The sequence below is a fragment of the Sparus aurata genome, chromosome 20, assembly GCF_900880675.1.
Source record: "Sparus aurata chromosome 20, fSpaAur1.1, whole genome shotgun sequence".
In the NCBI taxonomy this organism is placed as follows: domain Eukaryota; kingdom Metazoa; phylum Chordata; class Actinopteri; order Spariformes; family Sparidae; genus Sparus; species Sparus aurata.
This window is the reverse complement of record NC_044206.1, coordinates 10739986-10760289: the sequence shown is the minus strand read 5'-3', so window position 1 is coordinate 10760289 and position 20304 is coordinate 10739986. Positions and strand designations below refer to the sequence as shown.

Here is a 20304-nt window from a genome sequence, read left to right as displayed (position 1 = left end):
TTTAACTCTGTTAGTTAACTTTCTCTGTTTCACTCAGATCTGCTGAAGCTGTCTCATTTGAGGGGTTTGGGGGGAATCTCAGAAAGAAAAGAATTAGTAATGTTTCTGATCCCTCTGATTGCTGTTTGGCTAAAAACAAGGCGTTTCGTGCAAAAGCAAGTATAAGGATAATCTTTTATAACCTCCATTTAATACATACACAATTTTAAACAGCTTGTGGCTATAAGCATAACTTTCTTAAAATCTTGGGCGTTAATTTTTCTTTTTATTGGAGAGTTACATGTGTTCGTGTTTCTTTAAACATAGACAAAAAGTAGATAAATCAGCCTTTCGGCAGAATGGTTGTATTGACAACTGGTGGCTCTCTGATTATAAATGTGTTGCCTAAAATACTTCAATAAAACCACAGCATACAAAGCAGCATTCATTTCTAAAAGGCTTTCTCCATTTGACAGCAACTGAACAAGATATGAAATTATGGCAGAGACATTATCACTTTATAGAGCTTAAATCTCCACCAACTCCAGAAGAAAATATCATGCTCTGTAAGGACTAAGCGCTCCGCTATGTTCCCCAGCAGCAGGTCGCTAACTTTGTCTGTCTGCTGTTTGGTGGCGAGCAGATTATTGTGCTATGGGTTTGTAGAGCTTAATTACTGGAAACCTCTTCCTACTGTGGATGAAAAAATGGAACTGGTCCTTATCAGAAAATGAAATCCACTTATTACATGTGTACGTTTGTTGTCAGGCAGCAACTTCTAACAGCTGTAGCGATTATTACAAGTGAAATGTCTGTATAGGACTGAGCAGTGAGCTGAAGGATACTAAAAGGCTCCTTAAAAGTAAGAGTCAGGTGATCATCCTTTGTGTGTTTGTCGGTCTGTGTGATACTTTTCATATTAGACACGGTCAGTTAGTCTATTGTCCATAAGAAGAAACAATTGAGTATAGTTTATTATATCTAGTGCAGCTTTTAAGTAATCGAGAGACTCTCATACCTTCCTGTATCTGCGATGTTCAGCCCACTCCAAGAAAATCATTTCCCACTTTGTTATTTCTATTTTCTTTTGAGCCTCATCTGAATATTACAGAACACTTTTGCACCTCTGTGCTGTTTTAGTTTCAAGGTAATTCACTTGTAAGAGCAAGTCATTATGCACCTCTTCCTTTTGGAGCAAAGTGGCAGACCAATACTCCCAGCCACAACTCATTTTTCTCAAAATAAAGAAAAGCTCTGAGTCTTACTGTTGTAAACACTGAGTGTGTGCCACTTGAGGTTCAAGGTAATTTGCTTGTGAGAATGACTCTTCAATACACTTCTTCTTTATGTTACTTGGAACATCTGTTAAATCATCAACTGACCAACCAACCAACCCTGTTTTTGTCCATTTTCATCCTTTAAAATCACAAAAAAAGAAACACAGGCTAATAAAGTATGAACTAATTCAATATTGCCTTCAACATCTCCTTTTTTCCATTTCCTCGACCATGAATGATTGATTTCAGCGGTGAAAAGCCTGATGCAGACTTTTATGTTATTGCTTTTTCCTTCATTTCAGCAAAGATAAAAGGCCGTAACATACAGAGCATCCTCTGTCACTGGAAAGCGACATGTTTTGAAGAAAGGAACAAAGTAGCGTCTGACATGAACATTCAGGCAACATAAATTTAGTGCTCAGACGAGGCCACATGAAAAACAGCCTGTGTGAATTACACAAATTAATCAGAAGACTTAACAAGAGATCATAGAGTGAAGGCTGCAATCTTAAAGCTCTGGGCCTGTCTCCAGAAAACCGTACAGTGTAATGTTCAGCTTGCATTTAAAGAGCTGGTCAACATTATGTTTTTGAGTCTGCGTTTTCTTCGAGCTTTTACTTCATGGGCCTTTTTTTTGTAGCCCTATTTAAAATGTATCTCAGAGCAGAATGTGGTCAGAAGGAGCTGCTCTGTATGAGGGAGAGTGTCTATGACGCCACCTGCGACCTTCTGGCCTTGGTCATCTGTTAAGCGTTGCTAATGCCACCCAGGACACCTGTTGTTGTCTTGACCCGAGCCATCTGAGTCTAAAGATCCTGCTCAGCTCTGTGTAATTAACTGCCCATGTGTCACCTGAACAGACTGACAAACACTGCTAAACAGAAACAAGGTGATTTTAAACTGCCATAGATCGGCCATATGCTTAAACAACGACTCAACTTAATTCATGTCCTGTGATTTATTTCACATGACTCTTTAAAGGTGCCGTACGTAAGAACTGGCCACCTGTTGAATTCATACTTAAAACAAATAGGGGTCATATCACAAAAGTAACTGGTAACTATAGCTGTTATTAGCTAGTTAGCTCAGTTTGTCATGCAGCTAATGGTCCATACTGGCAGTTCAGAACACAGGGGAAGTGTTGGTTAGGCTAGCTTGTTAGCATGCTAACTTCAGTAGATGTGTCTGCAACACAAAACATAGACATCATCACATAGAAACTATGATTGTGTTGAGAATTTTTGTTATTTTTTAAATGTTTTCAGGTAAACACCTTAAAGGTACAATATGTAAGAAATGGTCACTTGTTGAAGTCATACAGAAGAAAATATGGGGCAGCATATCACCAGAGTAATAACTTACCACTGCCATATGTAGCTGTAATTAGCTTGTTAGCTCAGTTGGCCATGCAGCTAGCAGTCCAGGTTGGATATGCGATGCACGGAAGTGCCAGGGCTAGCCACTTAGCATGCTAAACATTGCAATTCAATAAAAGATGTCATGATGTCAAAAATGTTTTTTTTTTCACATATTGTAGAGAATTGAATGTTTTCAACAAAAATTCTTACATATTGCACCTTTAAATATGAAAATTATGCACAGGAAATGTGCTGATAAATCTGAAACTTGCAATGTTCTGGCTGACAGATAAAAGATGGAAATTTACATATCAATTTTTGCAGCAGTCATTTTCTTTTTTCCACATTTTCATTTATTGGCAAAGTCAACATTTGCAGAACATTCAACGGCACTTAATTCTCCATAAGGCCACAAGACACGTTAAAAAAGAAATAAAGCCATTTATGTGCTTAAAATTGAGATTACAATAAAAAACACTAAATAATGAAAAAAATCACACTACAAGTAGAAATGATAAAGGTACATTTAAAACACCTTTTTTGAAAAGTCTTCTCATCATTGTTATTATGTTATGTTGTTGTCTGTTGAATGCTTGGTTAGACACCTCAACAAAATCACAAATCACAAATAAAAATATTTCACAACACTGACGCTATGAATATATTTTCAACATGATTCACCATTTAGATAGATTTTGTTCAAACGGGAAAGGCAAGTTAAAAAAAATAATAATAAAGAGCACTGTGATAGACTCACTAGTATCACTGGTTTCAGCTATGCATGCCAAGAATGAAGCTTCCTATCAAGGTGAAGTTGTTTTAATTCAACGCTAATTCATACATAAGCTGGAAAACTAAATCAATGTATGTTTCCACCAGAGAAATAAGTCTATTGCACACACACTCCAACATACCAGCCAGAACCACATGACTGCTAAGATGCCATATTGTACTTCACCTGTTAAAATTGACTGAACATGTCAGAATCAGAGGTTTGATTGATGTTGGCTCTAAGCCCATTTCCTCATTAAGTAACAGACATAACATTAGCCAGACCTTTAATCTTCCCTCCTACTCCCGTAGCACGCAACGCCAACTCACATGTCACCTGCAAACTCTAAGCTAGTCCGCACCTCGGTGTATTTGCAGTGGTAGCATTTCATGTGTGCGACTGTGCAGAACTAGAGTGGATCCTCATTACTCCAAAGCCTGTGAGCGCGGAGATAGGGATGACTATCACGTCTTAGCACCAACACCTGAGGAGACCTTTAACCGTGGAGGTGGGTGGACTGAACGATTGAATACCTTAATCATGGTAAAGAAATACATATATTCCCTGATTGCCTCCAGCTGATGATGGTGCTCAGCCTCCACATTATTTGAAATATGTGCGTCCACACATTCATAGCAGGCATTTAAAGCTGCCACAAGTGATATTTCTTTGTCAAATTTTCTGCTATCTCTGCCCACTTTATCCAATCAGGACAGAGAACTCTTTAATGTAGCGGTCCTGCCCACTCGTTCGCGTGGTGATGTAGAGAGGAGGGAGGGGGCGGCTCACTGCAGAACGGAAAGGAAGTAGGCTAAAGTGACAACAATGCTTTCAGCAGCTTTGATTTAAACAGATCCCAGGGTTGGGTCTCTTTTACGGATTATATGTAATAGGGTTTAAGTAATTAAAAAAATTAAACCAGATTACCTTTGAAAAAAAGTGGATTAAGATTGTTGTCGAGGATTACTTGATGACATTTATGTCTTTTAAAATGGCTTAATTTTTTTCACGTTATAGTTCGTTATTTGTAGGGTTGATCGAGCACTCTGTGAAAAGGAGTATCCGACACAGTTAATGTTCTTTTGTATAAGAATGAGTATTATTGTATTAAGAAAAATGTGTCCATATTGGTTCTAAACTCTCATCGTGCAGCTGAATTAATTCCCCTATTTCAAATTTATAAAACACTCGCTCTGTAAACATTTCTCCTACTCTTTTGATCAAAAACATTGATCTGAAGCTCCGTTCGGAGGCTTTTCTCTTCATAGCTTTCAAGTAAATAACAAATATAGCAACTTCTGATCAATCCGCATCATTTTCAGGCTTTTGTCAACGTCCTGTTAGTCCCACACGCTTCTGCTTTAAACCCGCTCATTCCGAGGATGATTCTGGATACAGATAATTTAGTTGATTGAACAGATACAGATACTTGCTCATCTCTAGTACTCTGTTTAAATTACTTTCGACATTTTAAAGTAATCTAAACCAACCCCTGTCACAAATTTCAAACAACTCTTTGAGCCAAGCAGATAGATAAAATTTGTTGAACATTAATGTAACACAACGTCCATAAGCAGCCCTGCGGTCAGAGAGCAGACAATATAAAAGATGCTGAGTGATCGGAAACAGCAGCTAATCTAAAGAGAGGCATACAGATGAGTTTTAAGCATTGGGCAGTCGCTCCTGACACATCTCCAGGGGGCGCTTGAATGCTCCCCTCCCAAACACTTCCACGTTGCTCGCTAGCCAGGAGATCACATTCCCGGGCATATAAGAACTGCAGTTAGCCATAGACTGGACCTCGACCGGCTTCAGAACGCGGTCCCAAATGTTCACCTGACTCAGCTCGCCCACGAAGGCCTGTCCGGCGTCGAATCGCCCACCCACCACGTCCTGCAAGGGCCATAAACAGCGAGATGTAAATTTCAACAGCATCAACAGCATCAACAACATCAAAGGTAATTATCTTTATGGGGTAGAGGAGGCAGTCTGCGGGACTATGGGTGGACTCATCATTAAACTTTTTGATTTAATGTGTGTTTATTCCTTGTTCTGTTTGATGTTACATACGTTGAAGAACATAAAACTGTGTAACTGTCTGGACATTTCTGAGGTGACGCTGACTGGATCTGACTGAGGCTAACATAAGCATGCTAACATGCACACAAGGAGAAGCAGGTGTTTACCATTTTGGTTTGACATATTAGCATGCTAACATTTGGTTTATCATTGAACTGGGAGTTCAGGTGTGGTCGTAAGCCAACGCCTTTAACCGATTACAGTTTTTTTACGTGATGATTGAGCTACATATTCCTAAAGGTCATGTGATTTCAGTTTATCCAGAGGGGGACATGAATCCAGCAGTGCTAGTCAGCTGTCACAGTGCCCGCTCAGGCCTGGGAGAGCTGACCAGTCTGAGCAGAGTGGGCTTTTCAGGAGAGGAGCCTTAAAGAGACAGCCACTAAAATGGAGCGTTCAGCCAGGGGGTGAATAGAGGTGCTGCAGCAATTAACCAATATGAGAAAAATAATGTTGCTGTTTTTTGATAGCGCCTAAAATAAAAGTATGAACCTGAAAATGTGCACAATGTTGGACTTTTAGAACCACAAATGTCAACCTGGACAGCCGCAAACTTTGAACAGCCGATTGTTAAAAATAAGTTGAAAATAAGAAAATAATAATACCACGATTGAATTTAGTTTGCTTTATGCTGCTGTTCACACTTCCTTGTTAAGTCATGCAGCTAGAACCTCACCGGTCTTTAAAAAGTGTTGATTACATTGATTTTCTCAGAGGAGATAGGCTCAGTGGTAGACGTCATCTGAGGGGATTGAGCGGTTCACTGTCTTTGTTCTGTCATGATAACCTGCCACCTCCTTATGACTGCTGATTCATGTCCGCTTGATTTACTTTGCAGTTTTCAAAGATTCTCATAAATAACTCGGCTTATCAGCAGAACTACTTGACATTACACTTTGAAGTGGCTTTGGTTGCTGGTGCATTGTTAGTTTTCTTCAGCCTGTTCCATGTTGAAAAAAAAAGACCCAATGTCACTTTATAAAGAAGAGAAGTCATGGATGATGTAATTCCTGGTAAGTGGCTGCTTTCTTTGATCATGACAAAGGAGCTAGAGTACTGACTAACCCAACAAACACAAGCAGGCGTCAAACACTTCAAAGTCCTATCTGTAAATTTGTCACAGACTTTGGGGTCCTGCTGACGTTCCTTACCTGCTCCTGCCCTAGGATGATGACTCCTCCAGGTTTGATGGGGTGCCAGGCCGCCAGGTTGTCGCCAGTTCCCAGCTTTTGACCATCTTGGAAAGCCTCCCATTGGCCGTCCCGTGTGGTCCAGGAGATGCAGATGTGGTGCCACCTTCCATCACGTACCTCCAGGGGCAGCTGAGCAACCTGTGGTCCAAACAAAATGCATTTAGTTGTGGATTGCTTTTATAAAGCACATGTAGGGTATGGTTGTTGAAAGAAAGAAGACAGTTTGTGATGGCTAACAAACATACAGAAGGGTTGGATTTAGTGGCGCAAGGAAAGTATGCAATACACAATTGGGCATCTATTGATTTAAAAAATGAGGTTGACACGATAGACCACCATTAGTTATCGTCAAAATTCCTGATTATGGGATTAGGGCACCATTCACAAATGGTGAAGAAGTTATTTGGAAATAGAAAGCAATTTGAACAGTATACTGGTGACAATTTAGAGTTTAAGAAGGTTAATGTGGAGTTCCACAGGGGGCAGCTCTGGGCCCAAAACATTTTCATATATATATATATATATTAATGAGATCTGTGAATTTCCCAACATGTTACAGTTTATTTTGTTACATAAGAAATTTAGGTTAAAAAACCCCAATAGAATTATCAACAGAATCTTAATAACACTGCGCACATTATGAAGTGTTTGTATTGTGTTTCAAAAATATGCTTAAGAAAGCATGCTAACCAGCTAGCCCCATCCTGTCCCTATATAAAGCTCCTGTGCTACTAGCTAGTGTGCTAGTAGACAACGTCACTTCCCCAGTTCTCCAAACTTCCAGTCCTGACCACTAGCTGCATGGGCAACTGAGCTAACTAGCTAATGGCAGCTACAGTTTGCAGCATTTAGTCTTCTGATCATGCTGCCCCCTATCTGCTTTTAGTATGAATTCAACAGGTGGTCACTTCTTACATACTGCACCTTTAAAAAAAAAGTGAAGGGCCGGAAATATACGTTTTTCTTTCTTCCTGCTCCTGTTGGAATTGTGGAATTTAAGTATTTTGTTAAGTGTATAATTCATTCTGTCTTTTTTTTCTAAGTTATCATTTTATCATATACCCCACAGGTCCAGTAGTGACCACAGGTGACTACAAAGTGCTTGCCTTGTCATTGATGAGTAACTCTATCGGGTTATTGCCCCATTCGATCAGCACGATCTCATTCGCTTGCCCTGGTACACCATAAGAGAAGGGCGTCCCTATGCCGGGAGTGGCGCTGGACTTGATCCACATGCAGAGTGTGAAGGCGTACATCTCTGGCAGGGTCTTGGTGATGCGGCCGTACAGGTAGTTTGTCCGCTGGGGGAGGGAGAGCTTGAACTGCTCTGGGGACTTGAAGTCTCCTCCCCCTGTAATGAGACAGACAGCGAGAGAGAGAGAGAGACAAAGGGAGAAAGGGAGAGGGAGGGAGGGGTGAGAGGTGTCCCATAAACTTGTCAATGGCTGCCAGGGGGTGAAAGTGAGGAAACAACAGCAGCACATAGCTTCATGTTAAGATGCAGACAGAGCATCGACAAAGGGCCCCTTTGCAAGAAATGTGCAGCCTTGTTCACTGTCTGATCAAACCCTCTTAACTCTTTTATTCCCATGAGTGCCTTCCTCTGTCTCCTCCTTATTAGTAGATTTATGCATGCTTTTTATAACGTCATGGGTGTGTCAATGTGCTGGAAGTGCTGGCTGCCACCTAACTTCACACATTTCCGCAAATTCAAGGTGACTTATCCAATCCTCTCCTCTCTTTGTTCTGACTTCATCTGAACAGTTGGACACATGATGATGTGTTGCATTACCTTTCTCCAGCTCACTGATCCTCTCCACCAGGGCGTTCAGCGTGCTCTCCGTCTTCAGCCTGTACGCGGCCGTGGCATTGGACAGCATGCTCTTCTCCTCCTCCAGGTTGCTGACTTTCTTCAGGAGCTGCTTCTCCAGCTCCCCGAGCCGGCGCTGTAGCAGGTCGCGGAGCTCGCTGGGGAACGAGGCGCCGGATACGTTGGCCCGCATCTGATGTTGCTAAGGGATGGATGGACAGGAAGTGCACAGAGGTGGTCAGGGACAATGACAGCTGCAAGTGAGGGGGTTACATCATCGCTCTACAAGTCGCCATTCATCTGAATGTGTGAGCAAATGTGGTTTCAGGATTGGAAACACTGGAAGTTGATGTCCGATCTATGGCAAAAAACAAAACAAATCCCAGCATGTGCCTTTTATTCAATTATAATATGAGAGGCCCAATCAGTTGGTAGAAATAAACAATCTGGGTCACTCACATTTGGTAAAACATAATTTCAAGATTGTGGGTAGGACAATGTTGACTATAAATGGGCTCTGTGGAACCTTTATGTTGTGCTGGAAGCCAACTGTTGAACTTGATTTCTAAACTAATGTCATACTGTTACTCTCTGTCAGCAGAGGGGAGAGGGGCACTGGGGAACTTGCATAAAGTCACGCCATTTGGACTGAAAATCTGAACCGAGTCTTTCACAAAGAAATCCACAGTCCAGCAGCATTGAGCAACTTTTAAGGGAAGGGAAAGTTCTTAATTTAAATGATTGATACGTGTAAATGGCTACAAATTGCTACATAGAGCACCTTTAAAGCATTTGCTATCACAAAATAAGTCGTGCATAATAGAAAGTTTAAGGTCAATTAGATAATCAATCTATTTCCTACAGACAGGCTTCCCCTTTGATCTCCATTACGGGCACTATAATGGTTCTCAGTGGTGAGCAGTGAGTCCACAATGTGTTGTAATCCTATAAATACGTATGGAGAGTCAAACAGTGCTCTTACGCGTGGCTGTGGCACAGGATGTACGCTTTGCGCAACTGGCGCCGACTTACCTCCAAGTTCTCCAGCCGGTCCTTGAGCCCCTGCATGGTTTTCCCAAGAGTTTCGATGCTGTCATTCGGATCTCTGGGAACATCCCCCATTGTGTTTTGCTTTTCTTTACCCCAGTTACCCGCCTTGTCATACTTCCTGTCGTCGGTGGCCGAGGCGCAGAGCGACAGCTTGGTGGTCAGCTCGTTGATGGTGCCGAGCTGTTTGGAAATGTTTTCCTTCTGCTGTAGAATTGTCTCTCGGAGCTGCATGACCGTGTTCCTGAGCTCCTCTTCCTGGCTCCCGGCGTTCAGCTCGGGTAACAGTGTCACGGGGCAGCTGGCGTCGCCGCTGAGGGGTACTGTCCGGCAGATGTACCTCTTCCCATCGTCCGGCTGGCCGCTCGCTAGTTGACTCCAGCCGAGCGCGCACAAACACAAAAATCCGTACCAGAGTGAAGACATGGCAGCGTTTACCCTCAAGGAAAGTCGAGGGGGGAGTGAAAAAGCCAAACACTAAACAATTAAAACTCTCTCTAACGTAATCCACTCTCAACTTTTAGTGCGTAAAAGCGTACCCCAAAACAAAAAAAACAACTATCAGGTAAAGCTACTACTACGCCACGTCTGAGCGGCCAAATTGAGAAAAGTGTGGGCAGAAAATCGGATCAGAGGTGACTCTCTCTCCCTGTAAGCCCCGGTAATGTGGCTTGTAACGGGACTATTCCTGGCACAAACGGAGCGCGTAGTGTGGTGCTGATCGGACAGCTCCTCTTAGGAAAGAGGATTATCGAAAAAAGGTGTCTCTGGAAACTCCCCTGATTGGTTGTAGTAGGTTGACGTCACCGAACAGGTTGGTCGAACATACATTTGTTTATGTATGAATGCTGGAAGTTAATTAAGCAGTGAGGTCTGTGAGGAGCACCGGCACCTGTATCTGTTAAGTTAAAAGCTGTATTTTATGTTGCTCTATTTTACATGTTTTACTCCATTTGTGGTATAACAATTAAACTTTTTAAAATGTTTGTATCATTATTATTATTATTATTATTATTATTATTATTATTATTATTATTATTATCTCTTTTATGTAAGCGTTCATCAGTTATTGTTCTCAGTATCATTTCATGTCCACATATCTAATCTGACTTCAGCTTGTTCTGATGTTCTTCTGGTTCCCTAATTAATGGATTCCTCAATCTATCTGAGTTATAGTGCTCTACGTGGTGACTTTTAAAGGGCCGTGGTTCTTGATGTCGGACGGATGTTACTTTCTGCCTACCTTCAGCCTCAGGTTGGTATGTATAGAAGAGGAGGAGGCAAGGAGACAAAAATGAAAAACTGAATGCTAAGTGACAAACAGACTAGAGACAGTTCGGATTGTCAGTCACACCTCCTCTACGTTAATGCTCGACGCAAGAGCTCTGCGCTCAGCCCCCTCCTGTTCACACTGTACACCCATGGCTGCATGGCACCGTGCGGCTTTTTCCGATCTAATCAGAGTCTTGGCAAATTGATTCGAAAAGACGTCATTAACGTCCCTGACATGCAGTCAGGCTTGTGCACCAGGCTCGAACGGGGTGCGTGCTTTTAGCCTAGAAGTTTCAGAGAGCTCCTGAACAGCTGAAGTAGACGGGGACCATACAGATGGTTCCATACATGTCTGTCGGCATAATTCAAATCTACTGAGGCCAAATTGATTTCAAAGATGCAATTTTCATCTTTTTTTTTAAGCTGAAAAAATGGGGTGCACAGGCTGGACCACACATCAAGGGCGTAGGGGAGACTGGGGTAAGTTGAGCCACCCCTTGTTGCTGGGAAACGGTAAAAAAAACATTGATCATGTGACCAAATATTTAGGAGGAAGGCATCATTTCATGGAGTCTGTGAGGGTAAGCGCCACAAGGGTAAAGTGGTTAGACATATATTTCCAAAAAAACATTTTTCACTCTTGAAAGTGAATTTAGTCTATTGTAAGTTTCATGAGAATTGTGTTTAGACCGAAATAGATCATTTAAAATGTGTTTTATACATCAATTGTGGTATCTATGAGCTACAACATGAGGTCATAAACCTAGCATAAAAGTGCACCATTTTGGCTGTGGGGACAAATAAAGTCAAAATGGTAGCTCTGGGGAAGTTGAGTAGGGAGTAGGGATACGGCTCAACTTACCCCACACACGGGGTAAGTTGTGCCACAAGACCACTTTTTCTGGACATGCTATATTTTCGAAACAGTTATGTTTACACTCATTCTGTTTTTTTGAAGGGATGCACACCATCCTGAAATATATGCAGATATATTAGTTGGTGACAAAACAATGATTGCCTTGATGCAGTGATCCTAAATATGAAAAATGGCTCATCTTACCCCAGTCTCCCCTACTTAGCTATTGTGTTTTCAAAGCTGGGATCTATGGGCTTCCCAAGACTTGGATTGTCAATGAGTTTTGTATAAAGCCATATTATGATGTTTTTGTATATTTTAAAACATGTCCCTGTTTTTCCGTAAAGCTCCTGTATTTTTTAATAACTACGAAACATCACGTTACTTTTCATCAGCAGGTATGTGAGCAGATAATGACCTAATTTTGATTTTTATGATGAACTAGTCCTTTTGTAAACTAAATTATAAGATAATTCCATTAGGTTTGGTTTAATCTGGTCTTCAGATATGTTTGTAAGCAGAACACAATTCATATTATTTGAAATTTTGTCCGCCTGACAACATTTTCACCACTGATTCACTTGTATTTCGTTATGTGGGTGATATGTGTGTGGCATATTGGAGTGTGTACAGTATAAAGTCATAGATAAACATTAACATGCAAGTACATAACACAGTCACTTAATAAAATCACTGAAATAACTTTAGAATTCAGGACAGAGAGGAAAGATCTGTGACACTGGTTCTTCATGAGCACATTTTTAAAACGAGACAGAAGCCTCGAGGCCATTTGAAGCTAGAATCACGTTTTTCCCAGCAGTCAAAAACATGATAAATCAATCTTGATGCAGGTGAGTCTCTTCGATAAGCCAAGCAGTGGAGAAACAGGATGTGGTTGGTAAACAATTAGCAGCAGCTGCCTGCCTGGCCATGAAAGGTCAATAAAGCCTGGTGTGCAGACTGGAAGACATACCACTGTGCTTTGAACATGGCGTCCAACCATGCCCCAAATCACGCAGTCAATCAGGAGCGTTGTTAAAGCAGTGGAAGCAGTTTGGTTTTATTCACTGATTACACATTTTTCTATTTAGTAATTTGAAACATCGCGGCCATGGGAAGTCTTATTTGCTCTTATTAAACGATTAAATAAAGACATGTCAGTGAATTATTCAAGTGATTACATGCAATGTTTCCAGCGTTGTTAAAGGCTGCCAGTCTTATGGGCAGTTTCAAACTAACTAACATCGGTACATCACATCGGCACACTGTTGTGACTGACTCATCTCAATAAAACATTTTCCAGGTTGGGCCAGTTTTAACCATTTGAAATGGAAATCCTTTTTCAATAGGTACTCTTTACTTACTGTAGGTTAAATCACTTAAGTCGTCAGCCAGTCAGTGCCCTACATTGTGACCATTCTGCTCTTTTAACCACATACATATGAAAAGTGTTGTTTTCTTATATTATTTTTTTTCACTAGTGGTGGAGGCAGCCTTCGGGGATGTAACCTCAGTAAAAGCACTAATACAACAAATTGTTTAATGTTCCTGATGCATCAATGCATGAAAAGCATTTCAGTGGTCGAAGTGGAGCTAGTTGTAACTACTGTGCGCATACACAGGTGGTTTAGACCTTTTGTTCCCAGCCAAGGGGCCAGAACCTTCCGAAAGGTCATAAAACAATATGGGGAGGTCATGACGTGATTAATGGCACAGGAGAGAGGAAAAGCAATGTTTTACTTTAGGTGAAAAATTGGGTATTTTCACCTTGCAAGTGTTCCAGGTGCAAATGTGTAAATGTGTGGATGTAATCAGGGTGTTCCTGAGAAAGAGAGAATTGCTCTTAGTGAACCCTGGCTGAATAAATAAAGGTTAATTAAATTCTTTTATTAGGAGCCTCCTATGTACATATTATTTGGTAAGTGCACTGGGTTTTCACTAGAAGGTTGCTGACAATTCAGTGGAGCAAGGGTCAAAACAAGAAACTGCCGTCTCAGTTGCCTGGGAACTTGGAGACTGGTAAAACAGCCACTGCAGTAAGAAATGATTTGAACCACTGGTTTAATCTTACACAGTATATTGTATTGTGTAAGCTTACAGTGATCAGCCACAGTATTAAAAAGGAAAAACAGGTCAAGCAAATAACATTTGTCATACTGTTACAATGAAATGTTCTGCTGAGAAACCCTGGGTCCTCCGTGGCATTCAAGCGGATACCGCTTGCTGTGCACCGCCCAAGGACTTGTTCTTTTCATGCTGAGGCTGATCGGACTACAATATGTCTTTTCTTGTCATCTTTAAAGCAGCTGATAGCCTACCTATTGGCAAATACAAGTCGTGGAGTAAAAATGACAACAATTCCCTTTGAAATGTTGTGGAGAAGAAGTAAAACGTTGAGTTAAATGGACATACTCAAGGACAAGTTTCTCAAAATTGTACTTGAAAGTATTTTGATAAATGAAGGTAAACATTTCGAGTTTTGGTACGTTTGAAATCAGACTTAAACGGAACAAAATGCAAACATACTCCAAATGACCAGGGGGCGGCCTGTCACCAGATTGTATGCCAGCTGCTGCTGACTGTAGATGTCATTTGCTAGTTAGCTCAGTTAGCTGTGCAGCAAGCAGTCCAGACTAGGAGCTTGGTGTGGTCTCGAGAGAAAGGCCAGGCTGGCGGTAGCTGGTTAGCATGCTGTTGATAATTTTAGTTTTTGTATGTTTTAAGCTTCAATTCTTACATAGAAAGAAAGAAAGAAAGAAAGAAAGAAAGGAGGCAAGATGTGGCAGCAGTGAGTGACCATCAACACCCTCAGTTTGCTGGTCACAGGGTTTGGTAGCTTTGCAAAGCCTGTGAGAACCAATTACTGTGATTGGTGACAGACTCTGCCTCCCTCGGTTAGACGCAGGATATTTTATGCTGACATGGTACCTATTTTGTGGTCACCAGGTGACAAAGACAAAAGGGCGCGTACCAGTTTCAACGATAACCGCTCATGGTTAAAAACAGCTCACGGAAATGGAAAATTCAGCTTTGATTTCATTGGGGACAACAGTCATTAAATTAATATTCCCATTAACAACCAATCACAAAGTGGAGAGCTGTCAGAGTCTTTCACACAGACGCGCAACTGCTGGTTCACAGAGGCTGTTATTTTGCAGACCACATGAGTACATGTTGGTAAAAAGAATGAATGCATTAGGGACTGTGGATGCATGAATAGATTCCCAGGGCATTGTTGATGTTTCAGACTCGGTCTCAAGGAAAGTGCACTTTTTTTATGCCCGAGAAATAATGCAGGGGTGATCCGGCTTCATCATCAGGGCATCAGCAGCGCACTGAGGAAACACAATTCTAATGGACACATGAGTGGTTTTTGGAGAGCCAGAGAACCAGTGTGTCATCCACTCTCCCCTCTCAGGATAAAGCCCCTGTCAGAAAAACCCCCCACTAATGAAACGAACAGGACAGCGCAATAAGCCTGAGACAAACATCTTTTAGCAGATCATTATTACTTAGGGAACGGAGCCAGAAAGAGAATGAGAATGTCACATTATATGTCAAATTACCTTCCACATTATATACGACATTCACTGAAAGGAACATCTCATTCTGCAGTCTTTTGCCCGTGGGTCCACACATGAAGTGGGAGGCTGTGAAGGACAGAATTGTGAATTAAAGCCCATTAACAAAAGCAAGCGGGCAGGAGCTGGGCTTGATAGACCAGGCGAGATAAATAATGAGCATTTTTTCTATTAATTCCAACTCTATTAAAACAAGCATTATGAGAAAAAATCTCAAGCTTTGTTGCTGCCATATTGCCATTTATGAACTGCAGAAGTGTGAATGACAGCACCTTAATATGGTGAGAATGAAACTTTTTAAAATGATCATCAAAGGGGAGATCCTAAAAAATCCACATTTTTGGCACCCATCCTCTCAAAATGTTCTGACGTAATTAAGAAACAAATAAATCACTCCTGGCTCCCCTGTCCTGTATTAATGTTGCACATCTATCTTCTTGCATTGTGTCAGTGGACTTAGCTCTCAAAATCAAGATCTGAGATCCATTTTCTATAGTTTCATTCCTTTAAAAGGTAATGTAAGTTTATACCATATCGTACCTTTATAAGCAAAATTATGCAAGTTCCATGTTTGTTGTATTTCATGCCAGCTTTTAGTTTATTATTTCTAAAGGGTCTGAATTGTGTTTGTTTTACTGTAAGCAGTGCAAATCTCCGATCATGGAGAGTTTGCAGGCCTGCTGTCTCCTTCAGTGGGCTGCCATCTTGTGGTAAAAACAAACCATGCTTAGAACTTCAACTGTATGTTCCAGTGTCATATCTCATGGCCCACCCACCACAATTCTTCACACATCAGTTATTATAGCGATAATGTTAAGATCTTTTAGGTTGCCAGGCTGTGAAATGCCCCTAGAGATCGTGTGAATTGTATTGTATTTTTTAATGTATTCTTTTATTTCTGTATGTATGAGGATGACCAAATAACTCAAACAAAATAATATCTTACCTATAAAAGAACTCAAGAACAAACAAGCCAAACATTTTTTCAACAAATTACAAAGACTTTTAATTGCAGACTCACTGGATTTTTGTCTAAAATATTTTATTAATGATTGACAGAATTCATAATCTAAAAAATAGATTCAGATCAACTTTTATTAATGAGGATAAGAAACAAAACCCACAACCTGGCAACCCAAAACTTTTACGTATAAATCAGTAAATCTTTTGTTTACTGTAAATACGGCCATAAGATATGTTACAAATATAAACAAACCAAAATGATGATAAAACAACAACAGGCTGATGTTGCTTATGTAATTCCCATGCACTGCTGGCTAGGTTCACAATTTGGAAAACATTTAAGGCAATATATAGATAGTTTACACAATACTGCAATCTGTGGTTGAATGCTTTAGCGTTAGACCGACATGGATTACTACAAGAACCTAAATTACACCTCTGACACAGGGTACAACCACCAAACATGTTCTACACCGTCAGCGGTGGTCGGTCCTGCGCAGTTACCCGCAAATTTACTTCCTCCGCTGACAACCCTGAAAGCCATGACCATCGAAATCGATGGTCATATAACCACTGGTTCTCACTGTATATCATTCCGCCTGTACTAGAATAACTCGTTTTAATCAATAAAACCTACTTTTACAGTGCGGAACATCGATTAAATAGTTTTTCTGCATATAACTAAGTAAAGCAAATATTACAAGACTGTAATCACACATTTATCGAGAAAATATGAAATGCACTTCGCGGAGGGATATCACACATTTTTACCGGTCGCAAGTACAGAGCAGCGCCGCGAGCGCGGCGGATACAGAGCGACAGTTTCCTGTCTGTCGTGCTGGGTAAGTGCAAATGGTCTAATTTTTCTTTTAAACTTAAATACTGGCGAAATACTGGCGGGGTTCTATAGCCTCTTGTGTGCGACTAGCTTTTAAACAGGTTTGCAGCTAAAAAAAAGGATGCTTTGTCCCCGTGGCCTGTGTTTATTTAGTCTTAAACAGAGTTTAACGTTAGGGGATGCGCGAGCGCTTTCTTTCTTTGGGAAAGCTAGCTTATAAGCTAACCGTTGCTAAGGTGATTTGGGAAATGAATATTGTATGTGCCGTTTGCGGGTTTATACCATGCACAGATAGACCTCTTAGCAAAGCAAAACCCACCATTTTGACGCCGAGAACCCCATTTTTAATTCAGAAATTCCCATCGTAGTGTAGAAATCGTGCTAGTTGCAGCATTTGATGATCTCATCATTGTGCGCCCGCAAAAAGGCATGTTTGTGTCTGTTACCTGGTTGTTTGTCAAAGATAGTAAATTCCCCGTGACAACGCTGATTTTTGCGTAAAGTTTGAGAAACTATGACATTAATTTCTGCAGATTAACAACGTTTTCTTCTTATATTTATATTATTAACGACGAAATTCGTATCTCCTCTCATCCCTTCAGTGTTCATGATATCAGTCTGAGACCTGTGCAGACTGCGGTCTGCCCCCTTTTCCCACAACAGTGCAGTCTGTTCCAGCGGCCACCATGGCCTTTGTGCCTGCGCCAAGCCCCACTGTGGTGGACCAAACTACACTTATGAAGAAGTACCTGCAGTTTGTGGCAGCACTCACAGACGCCAACACACGTAAGTTCATAGACCTTCAATGTCTTTGCTAGGCATGAGTAATCTCAATGAGATATTGAAGCATTAAACACAGATTTACTTAAATTATTAGTTATAGTCAGCAAATGATTTAGAGCCACTGGTTTTCTATTTCATCATGCTATTTTCTTGCTTTTAAACTTACCAGTATGCTGCAGGGATAAGTGTAGGTGTCATCCTAGTCGGATGACAGTTACTTTAAATCAATAGTTATATTATTTGGCAATTATTAAGAGTAGAAAGAAGATGAGAGATTAAATTTAGTTATCCCCCTAGAAATGAAAAGGGGTTTTTCATTTTTCTTGTTTGGATTTGACCAATTAAAGGTAGCATTTCTAAGAACACATTTCTTAAACTTCTCTATATTTACATACAAAGTAAATTATGGTTTAGATGGGGTACCTGTGCTCAGCAAGGGCGATGTGATGAGAGCGATATGCTTTAGTCCAGTCAAAGGTACGTGTGTCTGGGAGAGTGCCTGTGTGTGTGTGTGTGTGTGTGTGTGTGTGTGTGTGTGTGTGTGTGTGTGTGTGTTGAAGTTTCTTAATGTACCTTTTGATCAATCTGGACGCTGAAAGTAAAACTGATAAGATCTGAAAGTCCCTGCAGAGCACATGGAGGTGGCCATGAAAAGTGGAACTGTATCATTAGCACGTTTGATTAATGGCGACATTCTGTCCTTCAACTTCCAGCCGATGAAACTAAGCTGAAGATGATGCAGGAGGTCAGCGAGAACTTTGAGGTAAGTTTGATGAATGCTCACAGTGTGTGTGATGGAGGGTGTTCATTTTCTTTGTCTCTGCTGATGGATTGTGATGGATTTTAAGAAGTTTTATAGTGTCCCCAAAAGTGTGATTCTCTAGGAATTTTTTTAGTTGTTACTGAACCCAGGAACAATATTGTCTGTGTTTTCATACAGTGAAAAGAGCTTTCAGCAGCAAAGAAAAAAATTGCACAGAAACATGCTAGCAGGATATATTGAGTAACTATATACTTCACAGACTTAACATGTCTTTGGCTTGTCAATTTCAGAATGTGACATCGTCGCCTCAGTACTCCACCTTCCTGGAACACATCATCCCTCGCTTCCTCACGTTTCTTCAAGATGGAGAAGTGCAATTCCTTCAAGAAAAACCTACACAGGTGTGTGGCTAGGAACAAGGGTTTGGGTTGTCTTCCTACGCTAATGGATTTCTGTCTAGTCAAGGTTCAACATCAGCAACAACTTTGTATTAGTGATTTTTAAAGTTCTTCCGGGTAAACCAGTCACTGAACTTCACTGCAACACATTTCCTGAAATAAGTGAGCATCACTGGATTGTTGAAATGGTGTATGTGAAGCTGGTTTGTTGGATTTATAATATTATCCACTCTTTCAGCAATTGAGGAAACTAGTGCTGGAAATCATCCACCGCATTCCAACAAATGAACACCTTCGTCCACACACAAAGAACATCCTGTCTGTGATGTTTCGCTTCCTGGAGGTATGAGTCATGTTGTTTAAAAACACAACATTTAACGCTTTATTATTTTAGACAATAATAATAATAATAATAATAATAATAATAATAATAATAATAGTAACAACAGTAGTATTAATGATGATAATCATAACATTCATTAATTTATTCCACATCCAGGAACTATTTGTGTGCTGATTTTACATTCATGGCTTTTTTCCCCAACAGATTGAAAGTGAGGAAAATGTGCTGATATGCCTTCGCATCATTATTGAGCTGCACAAACAGTTCCGGCCTCCAATCTCTCAAGAGGTGAGAAGCTCAGAATTATTAGTTTTAGAAAAAAAATACAGCCAAATAGTCTAAGGTGCTGATGGGAAGTTTGTTTGTCTTTACTGACGTCTTCTTTGACGATGCCCTGGGTAATCTAAATTGACTCATACAGAGGTATAAATGAAATTCAGCTTCAAAAGACAACAACTGTCACTAAAGAGCATTGGATTTTCCTAATTCTTCTCCTTGGAGAACATATCGTTCTTGTTTCTCTATGTTATTTTGAGTGTTATTGTTATTCACTGTGGATGTTCACAGAATTATTGAAATCACAGTTACAGTTTAGAGTGATTGTTCTTGATGTGGATGGCCTTTAATACCTTGTTCCTTATTGTAAACAATGGCCAAAAAATACGGCTAACATTGTTTGTTGACCAAGACCTGTGTAACAAACAATAGGGGCAGCACTATGTATGTAATACTAAAGAGGACAGATATTTTTCTCCTTTGCTTTAAGTAGGCCAAGTACAGCATTAAGGCATTAAAGAATAATTGGTTTCTAATGGTTTCTTATAAAAGAAAAGGAACATTTTCTTGAAGTATTGGATTAACATATTTTTCTTAATCCTCTCTTCTCAGATTCATCATTTTCTGGACTTTGTGAAGCAGATTTACAAAGACCTTCCAAAAGTTGTTGTAAGTACATCCTCCACAGCAGGTGGCTTGCCTTTCCACGAAGAAGT

The 20304-nt window shown here is 40.5% G+C and overlaps 2 protein-coding genes across 4 annotated transcripts in view; one reads left to right on the top strand and one right to left on the bottom strand.

Moving 5' to 3' along the window:
- Window positions 1-2978: 2978 nt before the first annotated feature.
- nptx2b (neuronal pentraxin IIb) lies at window positions 2979-10242 on the bottom strand. The gene is made up of 5 exons (XM_030399466.1): window positions 9501-10242; window positions 8451-8670; window positions 7765-8009; window positions 6617-6796; window positions 2979-5279 (listed from the first exon to the last, which is right to left on the bottom strand). The coding sequence occupies exons 1-5, from the start codon at window positions 9939-9941 to the stop codon at window positions 5049-5051; spliced, it is 1317 nt and encodes a 438-aa protein (XP_030255326.1). The 5' UTR covers window positions 9942-10242; the 3' UTR covers window positions 2979-5048.
- Window positions 10243-16964: 6722 nt separating this feature from the next.
- Window positions 16965-20304, top strand: part of trrap (transformation/transcription domain-associated protein) — a 79213-nt gene continuing 75873 nt past the window's right edge. For 2 of the 3 annotated variants that reach the window (XM_030400407.1, XM_030400408.1), the window contains exons 1-6: window positions 17712-17811; window positions 18522-18571; window positions 18862-18972; window positions 19208-19312; window positions 19517-19600; window positions 20201-20257. In XM_030400407.1, the coding sequence (XP_030256267.1) occupies window positions 17712-17811; window positions 18522-18571; window positions 18862-18972; window positions 19208-19312; window positions 19517-19600; window positions 20201-20257 (507 nt within the window). Of the gene's footprint in view, window positions 17030-17627; window positions 17812-18521; window positions 18572-18861; window positions 18973-19207; window positions 19313-19516; window positions 19601-20200; window positions 20258-20304 lie in introns of those variants that run through there. The other variant, XM_030400406.1, reaches the window with a different exon arrangement.